The sequence below is a fragment of the Ochotona princeps genome, chromosome 4, assembly GCF_030435755.1.
Source record: "Ochotona princeps isolate mOchPri1 chromosome 4, mOchPri1.hap1, whole genome shotgun sequence".
In the NCBI taxonomy this organism is placed as follows: Eukaryota; Metazoa; Chordata; class Mammalia; order Lagomorpha; family Ochotonidae; genus Ochotona; species Ochotona princeps.
In genome coordinates, this window is record NC_080835.1 from 92,027,467 (window position 1) to 92,045,898 (window position 18,432).

Here is an 18,432-nt window from a genome sequence, read left to right on the forward strand (position 1 = left end):
GAAGCCAGGAGCCAGGAGCCAGGAGCTTCTTCTGGGTTTCCCATGCGGGTGCAGGGTCCCAAGGCTTTGGGACGTCCTCAACTGCTTTCCCAGGCCACAAGTGGGAAACTGGATTGGAACTGGACACAAGCTGACACCTATGTGCATGCAATGCAAGGATTTAGCCACTAGGCTACTGCACCAGGTCTTGTTAAGGCATTTTATATCATAATTTTTATTGGCTTCCTTGATTGTTTTTCATTGACTTTATGTTTTGTTAAGTAAATGGAGTCAGATGTCCAGTCAGACAACTACTTCCTAATTGTATTTTCATGATGTTGTGTAACCTGTTGCTCTGTTTGTGATTCCTGAAAACTGATAGCTAGATGTGGGTTCTGAATTAGATGGCGATTGTTGTTTGGTAGGAATTCACAGATCGTAGCACATGTCATTATTTCACATCAGGTGACCTGTTGTCTTCCTGTGGTTTTACGTTTTATTAATGTTAATGTCAGTATGATTCTTTCATCATAAATTCCTCATCAGTCTTTTTTGGTTGATGCTTAATAATTTTATTTTCATGTGATTAAATGGCACAGAGAGAGAATGGAAGAAAACTTTCTATTCTTTAGTTCACTCCCCAAATGGCTACAACAGCCATAGTTAGTTCAGTTCAAACCCAGGAACCTGGAGTTCCATCTTGATCTCCCGAGTGGCAGGGGCCCAAGCTCGTATGACATCATTTACTGCCTTCCAGGATGAATTAGCAGGAAGTTGGACCAGAAGCAGACTACCCAGTTCTTGAACAGGCATTCTAATATGTGGTGGAGTGTCCCAGGCTGTGCCACAATGCCTACCACATCGATCTTTTATATAAATGTTTGTGTGCTGTTGATGATCAGAATGTCTGGGTGTATTATTTTAATTATGAATTTCGAAGGGATGATAGAATTTTTTTACTCTTGTGTTTATTAGAAGGAATTGTTTCATAAAAGAGTTTTCCATTAATAGCTATCAGGTAACTGAAATATACCTTATACAGGTAACACAAGATAAAAACTTGGTTAACTCTTGGCAAAGAAGAATTTGAAAGGAATCTTTTTTTAAGAAAAGTCTTTACCTTAACAAACCTTACTGGTGATGAGTGAAACGTGTGTATGTGTGTGAAACATTGTGAATTCATGGGCCCAGCGGCGTGGCCTAGTAGCTGAAGTCCTCGCCTTGAAGGCCCCGGGATCCCATGTGGGCGCCGGTTCTAATCCCGGCAGCTCCACTTCCCATCCAGCTCCCTGCTTGTGGCCTGGGAAAGCAGGAGAGGACGGCCCAATGCATTGGGACACTGCACCCGCGTGGGAGACCCGGGGGAGTTTCCTGGTTCCCTGCTTCGGATCGGCGCGCATCGGCCCGTTGCGGCTCACTTGGGGAGTGAATCATCGGATGGAGGATTTTCCTCTCTGTCTCTCCTCTTTTCTGTATATCTGGCTTTCCAATAATAATAAAACCTTTAAAAAAAAAAAGAAACATTGTGAATTCATATTTTAAGGTGTTACCCTGTTGGTCGATTGAACCTCACATTTGCCTCATTGTTTCTGTTGTAACTCTAATATTTTTGAAAGCTTCCTTTGCTTTCTGTGACAGAAGTAGTGTACTTCCGTCTTTTGTATCTTTTATCTGAAACCTAGAGGCAGTCACCAGAAACTACTGTTTTCTTTTATCTAATTGTATGCATAGATAGTGCCTCTACTCTTCATTTTCAGTTAGTTCTGAAGAATGACTCCTTGCTTTTGGGTGTTCCTCATCCTCCAAAACTGAATTTTCTTCATGTCCTATACTGTGTATTTTATATTAGGTTATCCCAGACTTACCATATGAAAGTCCATGTAGCAGCTTTCATGTGAAATCCTGACCAAAAAGTAAATACATACACACATAAATAGCCAGAAGGGTTAAATTCAACTCTTATTAATAAGGCAAAATGCTTAGAAAATTAATTGCCAGGCCTGAAAATTAGGCGAAGTTTTTAGTACTATGTTGTTTATCCACACAAAACTGTAAGAGCTTTGAAAAAGCCAGGATAAAAGTAGCAGAGCCAAGTGTTATGAAAAAAAAAATAGTAGTTTTAGATACAGTGTGAGATTCAGAATGTTATTTTTCACATTACTTTGCCTTTGCTTGTTTTAATGAGTCCATTGAAATGTACTAAAAGGCCTCCCCTCTCCGTCTCACTCCTGCTCCCTGGTTTCTCCCACTCCTCCCTCTCCCTCCCTTCCCCCCCTTCCCACCCTCTCTAATTCTTTCTCATCAGAGTCCCAGGAGTGGCCTCAGAGAGAGGATTTCTCTGGAAGAAAACCCAGAGAAAACCGAAGCAATTCAGGACACTGTGAGTATGATATCCAGGCACTGTTACCACTGTGTTTAGTTTTTCATCACAGTAAGATAGATCCTATGTTTGCATATTTAATTTTTGAAGAAAAAAAAAGCCCAAGTTTTTTAAAGGAACGCCAAGATTTTAATAAATGAAACACATTGCCTGGTTACTTAGCACAATTTTTTGCTGTGGTAGCAAAGCATGCATATCCTGGGATTTAGTGTTTGGCCCATTTTTAATTATACAGTGTTGTCACATATGTTCTCACTTGTACAACCTGTTTTCCACAACTGACACTCAGTACCATTAAACACTAAGCCTGCATTTCTGCCTTTGTCCAGCTCCTGATGGCATTCTACTTTTTTTCTGTAATTTTGATAACTTCAGGTGCAGATATAAATGAAGTCATATAGTATTTTTTCCTTTTGTAACTTGCTTACTGTCATTAAGGTTTGTCTCAGTTGTATGTCAAAATTTCCTTTCTTTTAAAAGACTGAATAATATTTTGTGATGTATACCATGGTTTGTTAATCTGCTTGTCTGTCAAAGGACACACTTGGGTTGCTTCTTCCCCTTGCCTACCGTTAATAATGGTGCCCTGTTTTCAGTTATTGTTTTTCAACTTTTCAGTTCTTCTGTAGGTTGTATACCTAGAAATGTGGTTGCTGAAATTATATCTTCTAAGTAGAATGATTTTAGCATTCTATTTTAAAATTAGATCTGTTCAGTTTTATAATAAAACAACATATTGCTATATTATTAACATCATAAGGACTACTGAGAAATTGGAGCCATTAGATAATTGGAAGATCCAAATGGTCATAGTAGCAATGTATACGAATTTCTTCTCCTTCATCTGATTTTTGGGGGGAGTTTTAACATAATTTGTTTTTAGTATAATTTAGGAAGTGAATACCTGATGTTGCAACCTGAAGATACATTTTATTACTCACCTGGCTTGTGGCATCTGTTTACATGCTTTAAAACACAATTATTGCACAGATGACTCCCAAGCCCTTATAGCCTCTCCCCACTTTGCTGAATTCTAGATACTGCTATTTAGCTGCTGTTGAATTGAGGTTAAATCCTTTTTTGCCTGTGTCTTCCCCCTTTTTATTTCTGCCTGTTTTGTGTGACCTTTGATTTAGTATTTGTGATCTGCATACATCTTACGGTTATTGAGTTATATATTCATGCCCCTATGTTGCCAGTTTTTTACTGAAGCCAGTATTGTGCTTTTACAAGTGAATGAGATATTACGTGGGATATAATTACTTTTGTTTTTTCACAAATTGTGACTTTTCTTTCACAATTTTGTTAACTTTGTTTCTAAGCAGTATTTATGAGACAACTTGAAAATTCTTTTGTATTATGCAAATGCTTTTTGACCAGAAATGATTTTGTCTTTTAGAAGGGACATTTGCCATTGTCTAGAATCATTTTTGATTGTCATGACAGTCAAATGCTACTATCATTTAATGGTTAGAGATCAGGGTGCTGCCAAATAACTCACTCTACAAAGACTTATATGGCCGGATACCAGCGGTGTAAAATTTTGAAAAATTGGCATTATGCATTTAGAAAAATAATTAAAAATGGAAAAATAGAATTCTTTGTTTTTAGTCCTCTGTCAGTAGTGGAAACCTTTGGTTAATACTTCTCAGAAACATTCATCTTTTTAGTAAATATGTCCAATAATTACTCTCATCTTTCCATTGCTCTACTGTTTTCATTCACTTTTTAAAAAAATGTTGATCATTCTAACTATACAAGTAAAGATCATTTCATCTCTTTTGGTAACAGTGTCTAGGTATGTGAATTAATTAATTACACTTATAATCAAGAGTGTAGTGATCAAAGAATGTTTACTGTTTTCAGGGGAAATGTTTGTTTTTCTCATAAGAACAGTAGATAATGTGATTATTTTTTTGTGCTGAAGTGCTTCTTGGCCTTGAAAATTTGAGAACTATTCATTTGAAAATAAATTCTTTCAAAAAAAATAAACAGAAATTCCATGTTTAAGTGACTCATGTCTTTTGGATACTTAGGCTTTATTCTCCCTCTGGATTCTGCCACCAGATAACTTTTCTATTGGTGTGTTCTTTATCTTTGAATGCTACCAGGACACTCAGGCACTCATTGGGAGTCCCTCAACCCGTGTGACACCTCATATCATTGGAGCAGAGGATGATGATTTTGGAACTGAGCACGAACAGGTGAGGGCATTTTTACTTCTAAATTACTAATTTTCAGAGATACTTGATTTATTGTTTTCTAAATATTAAAATAACATTAGTGATGGTTTGGGTAGTAAGAAGCTGTTATTTTACAGTAGTCGTTTTTAAGTTATTTCAAGCTATAATCATTGATCATAAAAGATGATTAGTTTGGTCCTTGTATTATGTAATCTTCCTTAATTACTTATATCAAGTAGTTTTTAGAAATAACAATTGGAATTTTCTAATAGAGGGCATGTTGCCTTTGAAGAGAAGTCCTATTTTCTTATTCCGGATTGGTTTATGTCATTTCTTTCTTTACTAGCTAGGACTTTCAGTATGAGGTTGAATGGAGGTGGCCAGACATCCTTGCGCTCTTCCTAACTTGAGAGACGAAGCACTCAGTCTTAATTTATTATGTATAATATCTCTTGGATTTTTGCTAATACACTTTATTAGGTTAAAGAAAATTTCTAGTTCATTGACAGATTTTATCATGAGTGCATTTTGAATTTTGTTGAATTCTTTAGATCATATGGCTTTTCTCACTCTTGGTAATGAATTACATTGGTAGAAAAGCTTTGCGTTCTTAGAATTATTTCCAATTGGTCTTGACATATTATGCCTTTTATATGCTGTTGAATTTGTATTCATGTACATGAGGGATACTGGTTTTTTTTTTAATTTATTTTATTTTTATTGGCAAGGCAAGTATACAGAGAGGAGGAGAGACAGAAAGGAAGAGCTTCCATCCGTTGTTGATTTACTCCCTAAGCAGCTGCAATGGCTGAAGCTGCATCAGTCCAAAGCCAGGAGCCAGGAGCTCTTCTGGGTCTCCTGCGCAGGTGCAGAGTCCCAAGGCTTTGGGCCATCCTTGACTGCTTTCCCAGGCCACAAGCAGAAAGCTGGGTGGGAAGCGGGCCTCCGGGATTAGAACCGGTGCCCATAGGGATCCTGGGTGTGTAAGGCGAGGACTTTAGCTGCTAGGCTATCACACCGGGCCCAGGATATTGGTTTTTATGTTTTGTAATAACTTTGACTACTTTTGACAATGTGATAATGGTGGCCTTTGGAATGATTTTAGAAATGTCCATGCATTTTTTCTGGCATATAGTGTGGCAAATTGATGTTAACGTTTTAGGTTAATTTTCTTCTCTTATTTAAATGAAAGATTTAAATGGAAATAGTAATGTTAATTTACCAATTTAGTTTTTTAAAAAATAAAGATTATTTGAAAGGTAGAGTTGCAGAGAGATAGAGCGAGGTGGGGAAAGATGGATCAGTCATTTATGCTGGTTCACTCCCCAAATGGCTGCAGCAGCTGGAGCTGTGCCAGGCCAAAACGAGGAGTCTGGAACTTCATGCGAGACTCCCATGTAGAGGGCAGCATCTTCTGCTTTCCCAGGTCTGTTACAAAGGAGCTGGATCACAGTGGAACAGCTCTGTCTCAGACTACTGTTCATGTAGGATCCTGACTGCACCAGTGGCTGCTTAACCCACCCCACTACATTGCTGGCCCCAACTTACTATTTTCTGTGTTCAGTGTTCTTAGGTTTTACACAAATAGTCAAGGAATGGTCTTTTTAAATAGCATATAAGTGGGCCCGGCGGTGTGGCCTAGCGGCTAAAGTCCTCGCCTTGAAAGCCGCGGGATCCCATGTGGGCGCCGGTTCTAATCCCGGCGGCTCCACTTCCCATCCAGCTCCCTGCTTGTGGCCTGGGAAAGCAGTGGAGGACGGCCCGATGCATTGGGACCCTGCACCCGCGTGGGAGACCTGGAGGAGGTTCCAGGTTCCCGGCTTCGGATCGGCGCGCATTGGCCCGTTGCGGCTCACTTGGGGAGTGAATCATTGGACGGAGGATCTTCCTCTCTGTCTCTCCTCCTCTGTGTATATCTGGCTGTAATAAATGAATAAATCTTTCAAAAAAATAAATAGCATATAAGTGAACTTTCCACTGTCATGTCTATGATCAGCCCAAAAGAAAAAGAAACAGTTACTTTGTGGTTGAACATACAGCCATCTCTATCTGTAAGAATTATTGAGACTATTTTTCCTGTACTATTTGTAGGCATTTGATCCTTGATAGTCATCTCCTATACTTCCATTTTTCCAATATGGTCTTCTAAAGTGTTCCCAAAAGGGGATTGATTTTTAGAGGAAGTTAGTGATAGCTTTGTTGCTATTTCATTTAGTGAAAGTTTCAAAATGATGAGTTTTATATAAGGAAGTCAGTATAGTTTTGATAGCTATGTCCAGTTGAGCCACACTGCATTTTGTATTTGTGAGTTGGAGTTACTAATGTGTAATTATTTCTTCCTCTAGATTAATGGGCAGTGCAGCTGTTTCCAGAGCATTGAACTGCTAAAATCTCGCCCTGCTCACTTGGCTGTTTTCTTACACCATGTAGTTTCACAATTTGACCCTGCAACATTGGTAATATATTTTATAATTTAGCTGATTTAAAGTTATTTTATTGATGTGTATACCTTAGAATGTTTTGTATCTACAAGGTTAGTGAATAGACTTCTTTCAGTTTTCCAAACATAAAGGGATAGCTGTGAAATACATAAAATGTTACTAGTTTGATTTTTGTTTTTTTGTAAATGTGATTACATGGTCATGACTACATTATTGATTGTGATCCAGCTGTTGCAGATATTCCCACTCAAAAAGCAGTAGCATATTACATCTTTTTTTGGTTTCTTACTTGTCTTAACCATTTCTTTCTCCACTACAGCTCTGTTATCTCTATTCAGACTTGTATAAACAGACCAATTCCAAGGAAACTCGCCGCATCTTCCTGGAGTTTCATCAGTTCTTCCTGGATCGATCGGCAGTAAGTTACCAAGTTAATTATTTTTGCTACAGTACATTGAATTACTGTCTTCCTACTTCCAATTCTCCCTCTCATGTGTTTGGACTCTACTGTTTTTATAATGTCTGTGTTATATCTCAATTATTGATTATTCTTTTGAAAAATCATTTCTATATTAGTTTTAGGCACATGAATTTCCACAGTTCTTTATTATTTAAGATTTATATGTTTATTTCTAAGTTAGAGTTACAAAGTGAGGAAGAGACAGAGAAGGAAAGATCCTCCACCTATTGGTCACCACCCTACCAAACAGTTCTGCAACTAGGGCTCGGACAGACTGAAGCAAGGAGTCAGGAACCTGATGCCTCCTCTGGATCTCCCACATGGATGCAGGGGTCCAAGCACTTGGACCATCTTTTCATCTCTTCCCAAGTACATCAGCAGGCAGCTTAATGTGGAGCAGCCAAGTTTCGAACTGGCAACCACGGGAGATGCCTACAAAATTGCATCCCCTCCCACTACTGGTCCCAGGTTTTATTTATTTATGTATGTATGTATGTATGTATTTATTTATTTATATAAATGTATGAGTTTTACATGTACATAATTGGAATGAAGAAGTGAAAAAGAGTATGTGTACATTACATAATGTATTAATGTAAAAGGAAGGCCTGGTGTAATAGTCTAGCAGTTAAAGTCCTTGCCTTGCACACACTGAGATCTCATAAAGGGTACTGATTCTAGTCCCGGCAGCCCTGCTTCCCATCCAGCCCCCTGCTTGTGGCCTGGGAAAGCAGTGGAGGATGGCCCAAAGCCTTGGGACCCTGCACCTGCGTGGGAGACCTGGGGGAGGCTCCTGGTTCCTAGCTTTGGATCGGCTCAGCTGTGGCTGTTGCGGTCACTTGGGGAGTGACTCAGCAGTCAGTTTCTGTCTCTCCTCTCTGTATAGCTGACTTTCCAATAAAAATAAATATATCTTTAAAAAAAAAAGTAAAGGGATCCAAGGACTGATAGTTGCATAATTGAATTATCTGTACTCACTGTGAAATTTAGAGGGACCAGTTTAAAAAGGGTTGTAACCTCTCTGTATATCTGACTTTCCAGTAAAAATAAGCAAATCTTTAAAAAGTGGTCAAAAAGATCTCACACTGACAAAAAGAACAATAGTAGTGTTTTATTTTGCCAATAGTAGTAATAACAAGGTTTTTAAATTAGTACGTTTTCTTATGAGCCTTGCCTTGGGGAGTGAGCTGTTTCCCTTAATGTTTCCTGGATAATCTTGCTGCGGGTTTGTAGTCCTTTCTCATTGGCAGTGCTCCTAAAGGCCTGCTTCATACTTTTTCCTGAAACTTCCATCACTTCTTTCCTAACCTTTTTTTCAGCTGACAGCCTTGCCATTTCTCTGAGACGTTTGAGGTATATGTATGTCATCTACTCCTATCATATGCTGTATACTGCTTTCCCTGGATGCTCTGGAGGGAAATGTCCATTCTTTGTTCAAAAACAACCCTTCTTCCATTTACATAAAATTATTTTTCTTCATACTTACTCAGATACCTTATTTTGGCAATTACGTTCCCACATCATCTGTTTTTGTTTTGTTTTTCTACTGAGTCATTCACATAGGCACACAAACATTGTTATCTCTACTACCTTAAAATAAAAATACACAAATGTTTTGGCTTCAGTATTCCCTGTAGTTTTTACCTTATTTTATTTGTATTCCTTTACAAAATTCCCTACATACTTTAATATTGCTAAATGCAGTTATCATCAATGAAGTTTTACCAGGACACTTACAATCCCATCCTCTTCACTTTCTGTTACCACTTCTGTGGTATTTTTGTCCATAGAGCTTTGTTTTATTGGTTTATTTATTTTTGCTTATATTCTTGCTTCTCTATTCTGAATTCATTCAGCATTCAGGACTGATACCTCTGTTCTAGTTCATTGCATAGAACAGTTCCTGGCACATACTGATCACTTCGCTATTAATTGAATTAATGAAGAGACTGATTATGCTACCAATGCCTAAAATATTACCATTTTTATTAAAATAATTTATGTTCATGAAGAATTGATAGGGTCTGGTGCAATAACTTAGTAACTAAAATCTTCGCCTTGCAATCTTTGGGTTCGCTGGCTGCTTCACTTCTCTTCTGGGTCCATACTTGTGGCCTGGAAAAGCAGTAAAGGATGGCTCAGAGCCTTAGGACCCTGCATGTTTCGGAGACCCAGAAGAGGCTCCTGGCTTCAGGTTGGCTCAGCTCTGACTATTGCAGACATTTGGGCAGTGAACCAGCGCATGGAAGATCTTTCTGTCTGTTTCTCCTTCTCTCTGTAAATCTGACATTCCAGTAAAAATTTTTAAAAATTAAGAGAATTAATAGTAATTCAAGCATGTTTTAATTTCATGTTTCTTAAGAGAGTTCCAGGCTAAAACTTCATATCTTGTTATTTTTGAGACATATATCTGTATCTTAACTACCTCTGTGTGTGTGTGTGTATCAGCATAAAGGCTTAAGGAGGATTCTGAATAATCTAATTTTTCTTTTATGCTGCAAGGCATATTTATTTCGTATAATGCTCATATACAAAAGAACTTTTTGTAAATAGTTTTTATTTTCGAACTTGGAAACACTTTTAAGAAAGTTCAGTTTTGGAGTCACATAGTGGTTTGTGAGTGTTGGTTTATGTACATTTGCTCCACTTTTGATCCAACTCCCTGCTAATGGTCTGGAAAAAGCAGTAGGAAAAGCTTCAAGTGCTTGGGCTCCTACTGCCCATGTTGAAGACATGGATGAAGTCCAATCTCAGATATTGCTGCTGTCTGTTGAGTGACTCAATGGATAGAAGATCAGTCTCTGTCGTTCCCTCCCTCCCTCTCTGTAGCTCTGACTTTCAAATAAATAAATAAGCTAAATAAATAAGCCTTTTTTTTGTTAGTTGATTTGATTTTGGTTTTGGCATTGGGTGCAGTATATTGAGCCATCAGCTGTGATGCCATACCACTGTTAGTTTAATTGTGGCTGCTCTAGTTGCAATGCAGCCCCTTGTTAATGCACCTGGGACGTTAGTCCAAGATGACTGAAGTGTTAAAAACTTGGCACACACATGGGCATCCCCGAGGGAGTCCAAGTTCCTGAATTAAGCCTGGCTGTTGTGACCATTTGAGCTGTAAACCCCAAGATGGTAGATAATTCCCTTAGTGTCTATCTGTCACTCTTCATTTCACATAAATAAACCAGTCTTTAGGGGGAAAAATGTTATTTTGAGTTACTTCCTGACAGCTTCAGTTAAAGATAAAAGGTTTTAAAATATTTCATTGTTATTCTAATGAATATAAGAGATCTCGTACTTTTTAATTCTGGAAGCATATGGTTCACATAGGTGTACAATGTAAAATAAGCACAAGGTTAATTCCTATAAGTATAGAATTGTAATGTTTTCTTCCAAAATTGAAAAATACAACAATCTGGTAGTACAGTCAAAAACTGCAATTATTATAAAGAAAAATCATAGTTCGGGAGAAGTAAATTCTAAGGCACCTTAAGAGCAAGACTATAGATGGTTTTTAGAGATTTAAGGCTCCCCAAATCAGTCAGTGCTCTCTCATTGGGAGTGCGACTGTTGTGAAATTTCTTTGAGTCAACATAGGGCAATAATTAGGAGTATTGTAGCCTCTTTGGTGAACATCTTACGTATATGAAATAAAAAATCTTTATATATCAGTAGTTTTCACATGGTAATGTACACATCATTTGGGCTTTACATGTATTGACTCAAAACATGTGTAACTAACTGCATTAGTCAATGAATCTGCAAAGCCAAAGCTAGTATATTCATTAGAAAAGTGTCACACAGAAGCATTCATTCATCTACAGGAATAACTAGATGTTTCTTTTATGGTGTGATACTTGGGAAAAGGGTTTATTTTCAGCTTTAAACAGTATACCGTTGCAAAAACTATGGAACTTAAATAAATACTTGAGTTTGTACATAGATATGTTTGTTATACTAGGTATCCACATCCTGTCTCTACTTTATGTGAGTACTTACCTACATCTTGGAATATCTTTAATGCTGTTTCATTTTTGTTTACATCTTGTTTTAGCATCTGAAAGTTTCTGTTCCTGATGAAATCTCTATGGATCTAGGTAAGTTTTGGATCATCAGTATCTTGGAGAGAATTTCTTCTCTAAAGATATTAGCTCAGCTGAGCTCTAAAGGTTGTATCTATCAAATGATGACTAATTGACCACTTGAATGGCAGCAAGAGGAGAACCTATACCACATTTAAGGATAATTGAAATCCAAATTCTGAGATGAAATATATGACATGCACTTGAAATTTCTCTTTGGTGTATTCTAAGCAAATTTGGACCACATAGCCTTGACATGCTGCCAATTGTAGGTTTGCCCAGAATAGACTGTCATATCAAATAGTTCTTTTTTCATACAGAAAAGAGACGACCTGAACTGATTCCTGAGGAGCTGCATCGCCACTATATCCAGACTATGCAAGAAAGAGTCCACCCAGAAGTTCAGAGGCACTTAGAAGATTTTCGGTAAGCTTGGTGATAAAATGAACCCCAGTGTGGTCATTCTAGATTCATTATGAGGGAAAACATTATGCGTTAAATGCTTAGTTTACTATAAGGCAAACCATATTGTCTTAGCCCCATTGTACAAACATAGTGGCCATCAAAATTCCCAGAGTGGAATTGAAAGCTTGTATTCTATCCATATACTTTGAGGATTCGAGCTCAGTGCTGTGTTCTGTACCATGATCCTTCAGGCTGAGTGTTTTGTCAGTGATTGCCTGTGGGATGTTTTTCTTTTGGTATCCAGGTGGCATGGCCCCATAAGTAGAAAACTGGCATTTTGCCTGTCCCTAGAGATGCATAGTCTTATGGAGACTGATGGGGCATCTCTGGAGCAAGATAGTTTTGCTCTAGGCCACCTCAGGAAGTTTCTCTTACTCGCTTTAGGCAGAAACGTAGCATGGGACTGACCTTGGCTGAAAGTGAATTGACTAAACTTGATGCAGAGCGAGACAAGGACCGCATCACTCTGGAGAAGGAGCGGGCGTGTGCAGAGCAGATTGTTGCCAAAATTGAAGAAGTATTGTAAGTAATGGAAGTAAATGTGGAAATGCCCTATCTGCTGACATGCTAATTGTGCTTGAAGAACTCTGAAAAATTTAGGACAGTTAGATTGTAGGTGTATGGATGCTTATTTTGTGATAATAATTTGTAAACTGGAATTTGTGATATTTTAGATAATTGTTTCTTTTTCTGAGTGTCGGTAAATGAATAGCCAAAATTTCTAATTACTGATAAACAGGTGAATGTCTATTGGTTTCAATTCATACACTTTGGAAATATTTGCTATAAAACATGTAAAGCAGATGATAAGAACATGTAAAGCATGTAGGTCCTTTGAGAATATAGGGTTCTTCATGTATTTTATTCCAAATGACAGAAACTAAATGACAGAGTCACCTAAGACCAAAAATGTATTGTCCTATTATGTTCTGTTTCAGTTGTATGAACTTAAGAACTTGTCAAACCTTAATATTTGATTCATAAATGTTTATATTTTTAGGATGACTGCTCAGGCTGTTGAAGAAGAAAAGAGGTAATAGAATTTTATTCCTAGAATTTTAGCAAAATAGCCTTTTTTTCCCTTGCCACCTCTAAATTATAATTTCTTTTAACTTAGAAATATAGACTGTGGTCTCCCTCTGGTGGCCTCTGTTTTATTGAACTAATTTTGGCATGTTGAATAGAATTTTTTTTCTTTGTGCTGTGATTAGATAGATTGTTGAAATTTTTCTGTATAATTAATTTAAAAATTCTATTGAGGTTTTGGAAATCGTTTGCTATTTTTATTTTACTGACTCCTTTCTTAGAAGTAGCGTTTAATTTCTGTATTTATTGTCTTCTTTTCTGTTTGTTTATTTATTTATTTTCTCATCCAGTTCCACAATGCAGTATGTTATTCTCATGTATATGAAACATTTGGGAGTAAAAGTGAAAGAACCTCGAAATTTGGAGCATAAGCGGGGTCGGATTGGATTCCTTCCAAAAATCAAGGTAAGCCTGGAATATAACAGTATTCAAGTCTACATGCTTCTTTACACTTGACAGCTGTTTTTCTTGTTAGATTTCAATTGATCAGGGTCCAGCGCAATGCTGTAGCTGGCTTAATCCTCCACCTAGAGTGCCAGCTTCTCATATGGACACCAGTTCGTGTCCCAGCTGTCCACTTCTGATCTAGTCCCCTGGTAATGGTGTGGGAAAGCAGTGGAAGGTGATCCAGGTCCTTGGATCCCTGCAGCCACATGGAAGATCTAGAAGCAGTTCTTGACTCCTGCCTGCAGACCAGCCCAGCTCTAGCTGTGGTAGCCATTTGGGTAGTGAGCCAACAGATGGAAGGTCTCTCCTTCTCCCGCTCTCTCTCTGCAGTTGTGACTTTGAAAGAAAAGTAAATAAATCTTAAAAAAATTTTCATGAGTCAGTCAGTGCTCAACATATTAGGAGTTAAAAGATACAGTCTCTGATCTCAAGAAGCTCAGTGTGTTGAGGGAAGTCCAGAATGCGAAAAATGGAAATGTCAGTTTATATGTTGCTTGCTTCAACTGTTAGTACCCTTACATACTTTTAGTAGTGCCTGTTACATTGTGTAATTATTTGTGTTTTTGTCTAATGTTTTTAATGTTGTAAAGCTCTGTAAAGCTGTTATTCTTCATTTTTTGACTAGTAACACAGTGCCTTTGCACATTATGAATTTGAATGAATGAATCAGAGCAAGCTCCTGGTAAATGTGTTCCAGAACTGCCTTTTTATATTCTAAAATTGTCAGCATTAAAGAATTTGAAAAAACTTCCTGAATTTGAGGTGTATATAATACAGTGCTGCACTCTGTGTGTGTGCATGCACGTGCACGTTCATAAACATTTAATACAGTTTGTTTCAACTAACCATTGAATTCACATTTTTATGTTTGAAAGCAACAAAAAAGAATCTGTTAGGTGGATCTTATCTTGTTTATTGTATTTGAATTCTAGCAAAGTATGAAGAAAGATAGAGAAGGCGAAGACAAAGGGAAGCGAAGAGGATTTCCCAGCATCTTGGGACCTCCAAGGCGACCAAGTCGTCATGACAACAGTGCAAGTATGTTGTAGTTTGAAATGCTGTGTGCCTGTGTTCTGTTCCATGTTTACACCAGACGTTCGTTTGGCTGGAATGAATTGCTAGAGCAAGGTGTCCTTCAGACAGGTTTTCTGAACTTGTAATGTTATTGTTTCCACTCAGTATTATTTCTGAATTGAATTCCACCCATCTTGCCATAAATTTGTCATGTCATAAACATTTTTCTTTATGAGTGTTATTCTGTCAGATGTACATTCTACAAGTTGATTCTTTCAATTATGTTTGCATGCAAGCTGAGCTTATTAAAATGAAACAAACTGAACGTGAATTCTCTGTCCCATACTTGGTTTAATCTTTTTATCCATATGTTACTCTCCCCATTCTTCTAGAATATCTCCATCTTTGTGTTGTGCTTTATTTTCTGATCTCCTTTCACCCCCTGACCAGCCTACTAGAGATGCCGCAGGAGAAGCAGGGATGGGAAAAGTAACTAGGTCATGGGAGTGGTTCTTATCTTAGGCAGTGCCACATGTGAAAATATTAGCATGGTTGGGGTGGGAGGGAAATGGTGATGCTGTCACACTGAATATTCCATACACTGAGCAGTTCTGTGACAAGTGTATCCCTTGTTGAAAAACAGAAAATGAAGTCCTGAAAGAGGTGTTTGGAGTGCTGGAGTATTTCATAAGTTCTAGGAGATACAGAAGAAGATGTTCTGGAATTTGGGGTGGTGGGATTGTATCAGCAGTAAAAATGCTGTAGAGTACTCTGGATTATGGGTATGAGCAGGACAGGGATTAGTCTGAGTATTCTGAGGGATTTATGGTGATGAAGTTCTGAGAGTTGGAGAAGAATTGGCACGGGGCTTACTAAATGCTTGCCAAGATAAAGGCCTTTTCATACCTACATACAAACGCACGTGTCATTTCCTCCTCAAGTCCTCAGGTCCACCATTGCTGTTATATCCTTATCTTTTGCACCTTCTTTTCCTCTGCCTTAGCCACAACTTCTCATGCCTTACCCTCATCTTACTCTTCTGCCTTCCGCTCGCCTTCCCTCTATCCTTTTTTACTTTGCTGTTCCTTTGCTCTGTGTCATAATTTATTTTTGTTACTTTGAGGAGGCCCGCTATGTCATAGACTTTTCACAGGCTATTTTACAACTTTTTCTTTTTAGTATTTTTGCAATGGTTTATTAACCATTACTTTCTGTTCAGTTGGCAGAGCCATGGAGCTGCAGAAGCTGCGCCACCCTAAGCACTTATCCACACCCTCATCTGTGAGTCCTGAACCTCAAGACTCTACAAAGTTGCGCCAGAGCGGGTTAGCAAGTGAAGCAGCAGACATTGGCTATCCGCCTGCCAATTCCGTGTTATCTGTTGCTTCAGGGGCTGCTCTTTCCCAGGAAGGAGGAAAAGAGAATGATACGGGTGAGCTGATAGTTTACAAGAACACCACTGAAATCTAAATAGTTTGTAGATTATTTTAATCAGGAACGAATCACAGTTTAGTTTAATTTGCACATTTTTGTATTCTATAGCCAATAACGATCTATGCTGAATAATAATTTCTAGTTCTCTTACATCAAAAAAATATTTCTGAAGCTATCTTTTATGCATTGACTTTGTTGCAGATGTTAACAAGAAATATCTATACACAGATGCTTGCCCTGTACCAGCTTAAGTTTCAGGGAGTGTATATTCACACAGACACAAACATTGTGTTAAATACAATAGGGAGAGGTAAAGAAGCATTAGTGGGATTGGTCAGTAGCTAGAGCAGTTGTAGGAGTTTTAAAGAAGACTTATAAAAAATCCAAATACTAGAGGTTTTTATTTTGTTTGATTCTTGATAGGAAACCAGCTGAGAGAAATTTGAATTTATTTGAGCCTGAGGTGGAGAACCATTTTCTGCCAAGGGTTATTTGGATATTTGTAGCATCACTGGCAGGTTATGCTAATTTGCAATTTAAAAATTAGGCTGCTTCAGACTTGCTGAGTTCAAGTCCTGCCTGCAGGGGCCTTGGCAGGGGCAGGCCGAATGATTGTGAGGGTATTGTGTGGCCCTCAGGCTGGACGTTACCCACCCCTGTCCTAAGAAGTAGAACAAAATATGGAAGAGAAATTTATTAAGATGCAGAGTATACGTGAATGTCAGGATTTATTACCTGAAAATGAGACTCTGTTGCAAAGAGCAAGACAATTTCAAGAGTACAGTTGGGAGCTGAATACCATATTTTTCATGTTTGTTATAAGGGATCTCTTAAGCAAGTGAGCTGGGAGAATAGGTTTTATTTGGAGAATTCAGGGGACTTCTGTTTACATCACTGGTTCTGGAGGAGGTTCAGGGTTTGGTGACCACAAAGTCTGAGACTATGCAGTGGTCACTAAGGCAACATAAAGGAAGGTCTTAAGTATGAAAGTGAAGAGCCAGGGGTTGAAACAGTTTAATATAAATTATTTTGAGATCACCTAATATGATTTATGACATGGAGACAAAAACAATGTGACCTGCAACCATAGGCTTAATGTTATTGGATGACTATTGGGAGTGGGAGAATATGTGATAGTATTCTGAGAGCTTCAGTGGAGCAGTACTTCCATAAGTGCACAGTATATGGCAGAAACGTTAACTTCTGTTTGACAGGCCTTTAGAGGAAGAGGTAACCATCAGAATCTACAGGTTTTTGTTAAAGAAGAAAGCCAACATTTTGAGAAAAGTCTGGGGATTTTTTTTCAAATAGTGGAATTCTGAAGATGTCAGATAAATTTGCATTGGTATTTCAGGGCTCCTCCGGATTCATTGCAATAAAAACATACTTGATAAATTAATAAACAGGAATCATAAAAGGAAAGGAGCTAGAAGAATAGAGTATGTTACCAGCATATAAGATGTTCCAACAGATATTTACCTGGGAAATTAAAAGTAGACAAGTTCTTTGATGGACAAAACAACCTAAGGAAGCCAGAGCCTGTAATTTTTGTAAGTAGTTGAAGGAGGAAGCCACTTTGCCTGGAGAGACTTTGTGATCCAACTTTACATGATGGGGGTTATGAATAAAAGATATAGCTGAAAATGATGAACTAATTGAAGGTCTAAACAAAACAGCTCTATCAGCTGTGCTTCTAATCCTTGCATTATAGAGTATGTGTGTAAGCAGTCTGTGTGTTTGTTTCTTTTAAGATTTATATATTTTTATTGGAAAATCAGATTTACAGAGAGGAGGAGAGAAAGAAAGGAAGATCTTCCCCAGTTGGCTACAATGGCCAGAGTTAAACTGAGCCGGAGCCATGAGCTTCTTCCTGGTCTCCCATGTGGGTGCAGGGTCCCAAGGCTTGGGCCATCCTCTACTGCTTTCCCAGCAGGAAGCTAGACGCTAAGTGGAGCTGCCAGGACATGAAACAGCACCCACATGGGATCTCAGCACATGCAAGGGGAGGACTTCCGCCACTAGGCTACTGTGCTGCACCTGCAGTCTGTGATTAAGAACCAGAAGAAAATCTGTGTGCTCTATTTTAGGGAGGTAGAGTTAATTGTGTAGGGAGAGTTTGGTTCTTCATTGCAGTCCCTGGAGTTCTGACACTTGAGAATTTGGAGCCTGAGTTAGTATGAGTATTCTAGGGACTCACCCAGCTCAAGAGAGATCTCAACTGGAGTGGACCTATTTTCATATAACAAGAGAAAGCCAAGTCAGCTGCTGGTCTTTCATCTTAAGTTAGAACAACCCCACCAACTCTTAGAAAAATTTGCTTGTTAGAGTCAAGGCCTAAGTAAATACAAGTTGCCAAACATACTAGTTGGCATAGAGAATATGAACAGAAAAACTGTATGTATAAGGAAAAATAATTCTTGGGCCCGGCACGATGGCCTAGTGGCTAAAGTCCTCACCTTGAACA

At 38.3% G+C, this 18,432-nt stretch overlaps 1 protein-coding gene across 4 annotated transcripts in view; it reads left to right on the plus strand.

Moving 5' to 3' along the window:
* ARHGEF12 (Rho guanine nucleotide exchange factor 12) overlaps window positions 1-18,432 on the plus strand; it is a 153,068-nt gene that overhangs the window by 97,991 nt on the left and 36,645 nt on the right. For all 4 annotated transcript variants that reach the window (XM_058664010.1, XM_058664008.1, XM_058664007.1 and 1 more), the window contains 11 exons: window positions 2,285-2,359; window positions 4,471-4,563; window positions 6,888-6,998; window positions 7,303-7,401; window positions 11,495-11,537; window positions 11,843-11,948; window positions 12,372-12,509; window positions 12,988-13,020; window positions 13,364-13,478; window positions 14,453-14,558; window positions 15,754-15,966. In XM_058664010.1, coding sequence (XP_058519993.1) covers window positions 2,285-2,359; window positions 4,471-4,563; window positions 6,888-6,998; window positions 7,303-7,401; window positions 11,495-11,537; window positions 11,843-11,948; window positions 12,372-12,509; window positions 12,988-13,020; window positions 13,364-13,478; window positions 14,453-14,558; window positions 15,754-15,966 — 1,132 coding nt within the window. The remainder of the gene's footprint in view (window positions 1-2,284; window positions 2,360-4,470; window positions 4,564-6,887; window positions 6,999-7,302; window positions 7,402-11,494; window positions 11,538-11,842; window positions 11,949-12,371; window positions 12,510-12,987; window positions 13,021-13,363; window positions 13,479-14,452; window positions 14,559-15,753; window positions 15,967-18,432) is intronic.